At 34.0% G+C, this 10,626-nt stretch overlaps 1 protein-coding gene across 1 annotated transcript; it reads left to right on the top strand.

Annotated features, from left to right (window-relative positions):
- Window positions 1–1,689: 1,689 nt before the first annotated feature.
- On the top strand, window positions 1,690–4,062 carry LOC133284918 (putative UDP-glucuronate:xylan alpha-glucuronosyltransferase 4). The gene is made up of 2 exons (XM_061482053.1): window positions 1,690–2,446; window positions 3,086–4,062. The coding sequence occupies exons 1-2, from the start codon at window positions 1,690–1,692 to the stop codon at window positions 4,060–4,062; spliced, it is 1,734 nt and encodes a 577-aa protein (XP_061338037.1).
- Window positions 4,063–10,626: the final 6,564 nt, after the last annotated feature.

Genomic DNA, 10,626 nt, shown 5'->3' with positions numbered 1-10,626 from the left:
ATCAAACCCTGCCTCAAGCAGTTTCTTGGAAAATCTTTGGAGGCTAGAGGATAAGCTAAAAAATCTTCGGTTAGGCGATTAGTCTCTGTTACAATGAGGGGCTAGCCCAAACGGGCCGTACCCCAAGGGCATGGTGCCCGGAGAAGGTTGAATGGGGATACCTCCTGGCAATGTACCAAAAAAAAAAAAAAAATTTATTAAGTCATTTAACTTATATATTACTTGTGTTGTGTAGCCCATTCCTATCCAATTGAAGATTTTATCACTTACAATTAAATTCTCAACAATAATTATATTACTTGTTTGCATTATTTTCGGCCACTATATTTATGTTTATTACCTCTATGGATCCAGTTACCCACAATCAAACTATAATACGTAACTTGTTTGCATTTTTTCCGGCCACCATATTTTTACATTTTTTTACCTCATCATTATTGAATTTATGTATGTACTACGTACCGTGTTATTAGGGAGGAAAAACTAAATATAATGTTAAAAAAAATCTACATTTTTAGGTGGCCAAATTGACTTAGCATGGACAATTTCCTATCAGCAGTTGGCAGACAATGCAGGATATATCATATCCACTTATTAGTTAGATGCTAAAGATCTCACTCAACAATATCACAATAATAAATTGCTAAAAGAATATTTACAAAGGTACGGTAATATTCATTATTTAATTTGGTCTTAGAAAGATGTTTCATGTCTTCCAATAATGATTACTTAAAATGTAAAGGTGGAAACAAAAAGTTTTGTCAACAGAGATGTTCTGTGTCGCATGGTATACTATGATTAATTTAGAACATTTCACCAAGAATATATATATATATATATATATGCACCAAGAATTCATCTTAAAATTTATATTTGTATATGTCAAATAATGATATTTGAGTACCTAAAAAAGATGATATAATATATTTTGCTTACCTTAATGAAATTCAAATCACCTCTTCCCTTATTTATTTCTCCAATTCAAAATTGACACTTGAGCAGAAAATCTTTTCTTCCTTTTAAATGCCATTATTCTGTTTAGTTTTAAATTCTTTTGCTGAGGTGTAGCTTTTTTGATTAGAAGGACTGTAAAGAAAGATAAATTATTTGATTCGGGTTCTATGATGAACTCAGAGCATATAAAAGCTGGAGTCTGCGATTGGTTAAAATAATAATTTTGTGACTTGATAAACAATTTTTAAAATAAAAAATATAAAAAAAAACTGTATGCACTATCAATGGTGGAGCTAGAGAGGGCAGTTGCCCCTTTAAATTTATATAAGCCTTTAGTTGTGAGCATCATTGTTATTATTTTTGGTCATATAAACGATAAATGTTCCCCCTTCAAATTCTTAAAAATCTTTAATTATGAAAATTATTTTTGGTTACATAAATAATTATGATTTATAAAAAAAACACAACACTTGTTATTTTGCTCCCTTCCACAAAAAATTGCTGGCTCGGCCATTGTATAATATAAATGCATGCTACCTTAATTGGGACGTTGGAGCTTTTGATAGCAGCTCCTACCTAAGAATTTTTCTCACTAATGTTGTGAGCACGTCTGGATCACGAGCGTGACAAAAGGGCACCTGATCTAACATACCGTCATGCAAAACTTCATTTTAAAACCTTATGAATATGAATATATCTATAAAAAATTTGCACAAATACAAAACTTGGAATGAAATGGCTTCCAAGTCTTTCTCCCTTTCACATTTGTGTTCTAAGCAAACAACTTTTCTCATTTTCTTGCTTGTTTCCATAACCCTAGCACTCTTTGTACTTTCGGTGAAGCCCAAAAGAGTCCCTAATATTACCATCACACTTCAGGTGGATAAAAGAAAACCTGCTTGGTTTGATGTCATAGAAAAAAACTTTGATAACAGGAGGATTATGGTAGGTCTAGTTAATATTGATACTACAAGAATGGATGCAAATCTTTATGAGCAACTAGATGAACTGCACCCACAAGTAGAGAGTTTATCTATTGATTTTGATCATGTTGATGAGAACTTGAAATGGAAAGACTTTTTTCCTGTGTGGATTGATGAAGATGAGAAATGGGGTAAGCCAAAGTGCAAGGATTTGCCAATGCCAACATGGGAGGATTACCGAGATGTGAATGTGGTGGTTGCCAGAGTTCCATGTGGGAAGGGGTCAGGGATGGAAGGGGTTAGGGATGTGTTTAGGTTGCAAGTGAATTTGGTGGTGGCTAATTTGGCAGTGGAGAGTGGAAGGGTGATGAAGTTGGATGCTTATGAACCGGTTTATGTTGTGTTTATTGGGTCATGTGGTCCCATGGTAGATATTTTCAAATGTGATGACCTATTGTTTCATCAATTAGGTGAGTATTGGGTGTACAAGCCTGATTTAAGGAGCCTCAGGCAGAAGATGCTTATGCCTGTTGGTTCTTGCCAGATTGCTCCTGGTTATGCAGAAACAGGTATATTTTCATTCCAATTAAGGAACAATAAGATATCTAATTTTTTTTATTTTTTTTTAAGTATATGTGATCAATTAGATATGTGATTTACTTGTATCCAACTATTCGTATGTCTAATAAATTAAAATAGTTAGACATAAATAGAATCAACAGTTAAAAGTATGAGTGTAATTTAAAACAGTGTAAAATGATATGAACTCTTTTTTAATACATTAAAGTAGCTAGCATACACTTTAATTAAAAATTACTTATCTTTCAAAGACATAAATTCATAGTGAATTGAGGTTTTTTTTTTTTTTTTTTGGCATTTGATCAGCATGTAGGAGAAAGAAAAGCATAATTAAAGGAATGAAGATCCTCTTCTATGTGAGAGAGGGTTATGTTTTCTTTAAGTTCCTTTTTCTATAGTGAAGCTCACCACATAGTGAAGAAATATATAGATGACTTCTAACAATAAAAGTGTAATGAAACTTGATGCAGAAATATGTTATAAAGTGGGTTTTCCTCCAAACATGGATCCAGATCAGAAATTAAGTCATTTGTCATAAAACCAACCAGTGAAGTGACATTCTGCTCTGGAGTTACCAAAAAATAAGATGAAAAAAAAAAAAAGTAACATATTTTGGTTATCATGTGCAGGTAAAGAGGTATGGAGGGCCTATATATCACAATCACCAGCGACATTGAAGTACAATTACACCATGCGTGTCCTAAGATTAGCCTATGTGACAGTCCTCCACTCTTCAGAAGCTTATGTGTGTGGTGCAATAACTTTAGCACAAAGCATTCTTCAAACAGAGAAAAGCATCCTTCAATATAACAACAACTACACAAGAGACCTACTCCTCCTTGCTGATGAATCAATTGGTCCCAAATCCATAAGAGGTTTGAAAGCTTCAGGATGGAAGATCAAACGCATTCAACGTATCTTAAACCCCTTTGCCAAAAAAGGTTCATATAATGAGTGGAACTATAGCAAGCTACGAATATGGCAACTCACCATGTATGACAAAATCATCTTCCTAGATTCTGATCTTCTAGTCCTAAAGAACATTGATGCTTTCTTCGCTTACCCTCAATTATCTGCTTCACCTAATGATTTTACTTTGTTCAACTCCGGGTTGATGGTTATTGAGCCATCCCTATGCATGTTCGAGAACTCGATGCAGAAAACTTTGAAGGTTAAACCATATAATGGTGGTGATCAAGGTTTGGTCAACGAGATTTTCACATGGTGGCACCGGTTACCAAGGAAGCTAAACTACCTTAAAAGTTTTCAACAAGGGAAAGGGAATGATGAGAAGCATGAGATTCCTGAGGACTTGTATGTGATACATTACTTGGGTTTGAAGCCATGGATGTGTTATAGAGATTATGACTGTAACTGGGACATGAAGGAACTCCATGTTTTTGCGAGTGACTTAGCTCATAAGATGTGGTGGAAGGTTTATCATAACATGCCTAAAGAGTTGCAATCATATTGTGGGCTTATAAAGAAAATGGATGAAAGGATAAAACAACGAAGAAGAAGAGCAAGGAATGCTAGTTTGTGTGATGGACATTGGAAGATTGTGGTTAAGGATCCTAGAAGGAAACATTATGAGGATTTGGATTAATTAGACTAATATATTTTATTATTATTATTGTTTGAAATATTAATTTAATTATTATTTTTATATAGATATAAAATGAATTCTCACGTGTTGTTGAGATAGATAGTCCCACATTGGTTGCATGTGCAACTAATGTGGCCTTTACAAGGCCTTGGACACTCTCACCCTTAGAGTTAGCTTTTGGAGTGATGTATCTCAAGGTTCTTTAACATGGTATCAGAGCATTCGAAATCTCGTCGCCCCCCACTTTCTCTCTCTTGTGGCGTTTCTTAGCACAGGTAGGCTGGGCCTGTTGCATTGTCCACTCTTCAAGCCCAATGGGCTCTTGTGTGAGGGAGCGTGTTGAGATAGATAGTCTCATATTGGTTGCATGTGCAACTAATGTGGCCTTTATAAGGCCTTGGGCACTCCCACCCTTAGAGCTAGCTTTTGGGGTGGTGTATCTCAAGGTTCTTTAACACGTGTCTTAATTATTTATAATTTTTAGTGACAAATTAATGTCAGCCTCATGTTAGTTATTATAAAAATAAAAAAAAGTAAACATGAAGTAAAAGGAGTTAAAAATATGTTACGTGTGGGCTAAGGACTTTGTCTCTCATATGTGAAGTTAGCCCAGCATATTAAGGAGTCTATTAGGTGTCTGTTATATAGCTGTGTAGTTGTATATTAGTATAACAGTAGGGTACATTAGTAATAGCTGATACATTACAATAGTGAGGTGGCAATTAGTTAGTTACCCATGTGTTAATTGGTTTGGAGGGATGCATGTAGTGAGTTGAAGTGCCATTGTATAAAAGTGGCATCTGTAACCGAAGAAGACTATTCTGGAATAATAAAAGTGTCTTTGTATTCTTTCAATTTCTCTTCGTGTCTCTGTTAGGGTTCATATCCCTTAACATTGGTGCTTTCATCATTGTGGACTTTGTCATTTTTTCTGCAAACAAAAAAAAATCATGTTTTCATCTCGTTGAATCTTCATCCTTGTCGAACGTAGGAAGATATTCAAGATGCAAACGCGAATGGAGCAAGGTCTCATTGAAGATCAAGCTTTGTTCTCCAATATCAAGAATCTGTTGCAGCAAATTCACGTTGCACTTCTGAGTACTGATGCCTTGACAGCAAGAGCAACACAATTTTCTTTGAATCAAAGAACTATGCACCATGCTCCCAACAACGCTGCAATCTTGGTTAGAGAAAATTGTTCAGGGGAAAATGTGGTGCTGCAAAGTTGCTTCAAGAAAATCCACCATACTCCCAAGAAGGTGTCGGTTGATGTTGTGGACTCTCTAAATTTGGTGGATCTGCCGCGGTCGACTTTCGGCGAGGGTGTTCCGACGTTCGCGGTGCTGGCGAGGGACGCAACGGGAGGAGAAAGTAAGGTGAAAGAAAATGACGAAACCAAGAATAAAATGGCTGAATCGAGGGAAAAGAATTCAGTTTCAGAGAAAGAATCACCATCTCTCTTGCAAAATTCTCGTCTCTCTGTGGAACAATCACCGCGATCTGTGCATTCTAAGCTAGTGGGTAAGCGGAAATCACCGAGACCTACCTCCTCACCACCAGATACACAAATCCCAAGAGCTACAAAGAGTTCAGTATCGCAGATTCAGTTGAATCTCTCTCAAGAAGATCTAAAGAAAGCAAAGGAGCAGAAAATACATGGTTATGCACACCAGATGTTTGCTGAAATGGCGGACCATAATGATACCTCTAACTTCAAGGTCATATTTTCCCCCTCAGATAAATGCGTGAAAAATAATGCATGTTCTTTATTTGGTTGGGTGATCTTAGATTGCATGTTCTATTGGGACCCGGGAGGATTTCTAGTTCTCTTTTCGTTTTGGTCCTTCAAGGAGTTAGTTGGCAATCGACCTTTGTCAGAATTAAGGACTGTTAATGAAGCTGTTGTAGTAAGAGATGTTGTTTCAGAGGCTACCGGTATTAAGATTGAAGGAGAGGTTTGTTCTTATGGTGTAGAAAATTCTCCTAAGCTTGTTGGGAAATTTCTGTAGTTAGTAGCAACATTCTTTGGTGGCTTTGTGATAGCTTTTATCAAATGGTGGCTTATTACTGTTGTCATGTTGTCCACTCTTCCACCTCCTTGTGTTTCTGGCGTTGCTATGGTCCTTATCATTGGAAGGACGACTTCCAAAGGTCAAAACGTGAATTCTAAAGCTACACATGTAGTTGAACAAGCAATTGGCTCAATAAGAACTGTTGCATCCTTTAGTGGGGAAACAGAAGTAGTATCTAGTTATAGAAAATTTCTTGTAGATGTTTACAAATCAGGAGTTCACAATGGTTTTGTAGCTGTCATTGGTCTTGGCATAGATATGCTAGTTATTTTCTGTGGTTATGCTTTGGCTGTATGGTTTGGAGGAAAGATGATAATGGAAAAAGGGTATGATTCGAGTGCGGTGGTCATTGTGATTGTTGATGTGTTAACTGCTTCTATGCCACTTGGCCAAGCATCTCGTTTCGTGAGTGCTTTTGCCGCAGGTTAAGCTGCAATTTATAAATTGTTTCAGACAATTGAGAGGAGGCCAGAGATAGATGTTTATGACCCAAATGGATCATCAGTGTTTGTGGAGAACACTGGACTCTTAGCTTTGACACGAGTTGGTAGCCGAAGGGCTGTTCAAATATCAGCTGGATTCATGATCTTTTTCTCCATACTTGGACAATTTGGATCTGTCTTTGCTTCAATCCCAGGGCCAATAGTTGCAGCTTTATATTGCCTTTTCTTTGCCTATGTGGGTTTTGTAGGTCTCGAATTCCTTCAGTTTTGCAATTTAAACAGCTTTAGAACTAAATCCATCTTAGGATTCTCTATTTTCATGGGCTTCTCTATACCATAATACTTCAATGAGTACACAACATTTAAGGGCTATGGTCCTGTACACACCCACGCTAGATGGTTCAACGACATGATCAATGTCCCATTCTCGTCCAAAGCATTTGGCTGGTTCATTGACACTGTTCTTGGATGCCACATTGCACAAGAATTTTATGGTGAAGAAGTGCTGAAGAGTGGTAACAAAATCTATGAGATTATGGTGAAGGAGTTAGAATCACATGTTATACAGTACAAAGTCCTAGTTCTTTCTTTTTTTTTCGTTGGGACCTTGAGGACAAGGTCCGGTTTTGAGGGGAAGGTAATGTTACGTGTGGGCTAAGGACTTTGTCTCTCATATGTGAAGTTAGCCCAGCATATTAAGGAGTCTATTAGGTGTCTGTTATATAGCTGTGTAGTTGTATATCAGTATAACAGTAGGGTACATTAGTAATAGCTGATACATTACAATAGTGAGGTGGCAATTAGTTAGTTACCCATGTGTTAATTGGTTTGGAGGGATGCATGTAGTGAGTTGAAGTGCCATTGTATAAAAGTGGCATCTGTAACCGAAGAAGACTATTCTGGAATAATAAAAGTGTCTTTGTATTCTTTCAATTTCTCTTCGTGTCTCTGTTAGGGTTCATATCCCTTAACAAAATATTTTTAAAATAAACTTAAAAGTTTTATATGTGAATTAGACAAACTTAATAAATCACAACTAATATTATATGAGAACTGAGTAGTTGGTTTTATTTCTGTTCAATCATTCTCTTCATAAATTAAATCGTCTTAAATATAATATATAATGTGAGCATAAAAAAATTGTTATTTGTTTTCATTAGAATAGTATTGAGAAAGAAAGAAAAAAGAGAAAGCTATACGAACAGTAATGGAATAAAATAGAATAATTGTATAACCGTGGTAAAGTATATTAAATTTTTCACCAGAATTTCAGTCTCAACAATTGTAAAACCAAACATGTTTATTATTATGTTCAGTCTCATCAAGTTTTAAGTTACGGTTTTATCGGTTTAGCGAAAAGTTGGTGGTCGAATCGGATGATATAATATATATATCAAGGGTTCGCTTTTTTCAGCTTCTTCATAGATAAGTTATTTAGCAGAAATTAAGATATTTTTATAATTTTAATTTGTTTCAGGGTTATAATAGTTTTTATATTTATAATTTTTTAAAATTTTAATACCAAAACGACATCATTTTGACAATAAATACAGATAATTTATCTCCAGTAACTGCAGAAATATTTTTCCCATATAACAGAGCCCAACCAAACAAAAAATATAACAAAAAGAATTTTCTCGAATTTTTTTATTATTAATCCAAGGACAAAATTTAGATCAATTTATTAAGTATTGATGATAGTTTTTTCAAATGAAAATATGACATCTGTTACTTTTAATAAATAATCAATTTATCTAAAAAGAATTTAATTATATATTATGTGAAGCTCCCTTGAACGTCTATCAATAACTTTATATTATATCTATTTAACATACGTAATACCTTAACTATTGAAATTTAAAAAAATTAAGTTAAAAAATAATTCCAATGTTATATGTTTTTATTAGAAGGAAGACAACACCATAGAAGAAAAACTATAATATAATTTTAACCTAAAAAATGGGCCGAAGTATCTTTTTAACAAATTTCAAAATGAAGGTGAATGTAATTTTATCGTATATGTAATCTTTATGATTGCACAAAATGTTAAAGTTTTTATTCACGTGCACAAATTTTTTTTATCAAAAAACTCCTAAAAAAAACAGATATATAATTACGAAAACAAAAAAACTTATGTAGCTGAAATTTAAGTCGCAAACACAAGTATTACTTGACCATATCATTCGCTATTATATATACAATACTCACATAACGGAGCTGGAGGTAGTTCTATAATTAGCTCCTCTTCATCATCACTGAAAATCTGCAATACATGAGTAGTATACATGATAATAAATCACAAATACGTTTAATCAGGATTTTAACGTTTTCTTCAAAACTAATTAAAATGAATTAAGGAGGATATGAGAAGTTGGTTAGCAGTTAGTTGCAGTGGTTGCTGATAGTGTAAGCAGCACTGCTAGTTGTTGATGCAATGTCTAAGGGATTAATAATGGGAAGGTCTAACCAGTTTCACTGCTTGCTCATACAATGCCCACGTACCCTTGTTGATAAGTAAGATTAAGTAAGTTCATCATCCTTCACACAAAATGCAATATTAACACATTACAAGCAATGGGCTTAATTCCCATTGAGGGAAGGTGAATCACATAATCATACGCAAAATTTAAAGAACCATCTCAGAAATACACTACATAAATAGAGGTCTAAACAACTCTAGAAAGGAGTAATATGTTTTTGGAGACATAAAGGGAGATGCAATGGGAAGTATCACATCAAACGAGATAGGATTGCCATCCTTGTTACGGCTACTATACCTGTACGTAGTTAAATATCTAAAAACAATTATATAATAAGAGGAACGTTATATTTATAAAATTTTTGTTTACAAACTACACTATGTCTTACCGGTAAGACACTCTTGAGTGAAGTCTTACCGGTCAGACATAGTTTTAATTTGTAAGTTTGTAAAAAAAAAATTATCAATATAATCCTTCTCATATAATAATTGACTTTTAAATTCAGTTAATTTCTTGTAGAAGAATAAATCTATCCACACATTTATAGCTCCGAGTTTCGACTTTCACTGTCAAGTGTAATTTTTTTTTTTGGAGATATTACACTCGGCTTTAAATCTCTCCCAAAGATGATATTAGAGAGAATCGAAACATATTCTTACTTTCATCTGTTCAATTTTTTGACGCCAACTGAACTGTTATTATTTGATGTCAAGTGTAAATATTTGTACTATGATAAAGTAAAAGAAGGTTATACTTACAACTTTTTTTTTACAACCTCTTACAACCATATCTTAACACTGTTGATTTTTGCCAATCAACGGTTATCATTTATTGTGAATTAATAATTAATTAATTAGTTTAATTTGCGAAAATAATAATCGTTGATTGACGAAAATCAACAGTGTTAAGATATGATTGTAGGAGGTTATAAAAAAAAAGTTGTAAGTATGACCTCCCTCGATAGAGTAATAAAAACTACTTTGATTTGGGTGGAGTTTTTTTTTAAAAATAAGTTGCTAATATTTTTGTTCAATGTTTTATAATCAGAACTATTAATAATGGAGAAGGGTTATATTCATAAAAAAAAAAAATTATAAACTTACAAATTATACTATGTCTGACCAGTAAGAATTCATTCAAAAATATTCTACCGATAAGACATAGTATAATTTATAAATAAAAAATTTATAAATATAAGTACTTTTTTATAATGTATATTGAAGAAACTTTGCGACAGAAGTAACGGAAGCCACTTACTGTCTTGCAGGCTAGCTGTATAAACTATAAAGATCTCTGATCCAACAACATCCACAGAAAAGCGAGCTTGTCTCCGAATAATCAGGGCTTGAAATTGATGATTAAAGTAGCACTAGGGGTTATTTACTTATTTTAGTCGGGGGCGCTGTAAGTATTATGATTCCATAGAAATGGATCTTCTAATGTGAAAAAAAACATGACACGATCATGTGAGAAGATCACAACTATACAAAGTTAAATTAATGGTTGATTTTGTAACTACTTATTTTATTATTTTTTCTCTTTTCTCTTTTATTACCATTGATCCACCTT

Source organism: Gastrolobium bilobum, unplaced genomic scaffold (genome assembly GCF_033153095.1).
Source record: "Gastrolobium bilobum isolate Gb01-03AN ecotype WA unplaced genomic scaffold, APGP_CSIRO_Gbil_v1 utg15403, whole genome shotgun sequence".
Lineage (NCBI taxonomy): Eukaryota > Viridiplantae > Streptophyta > Magnoliopsida > Fabales > Fabaceae > Gastrolobium > Gastrolobium bilobum.
This window is presented reverse-complemented; position numbering and strand designations above follow the sequence as displayed.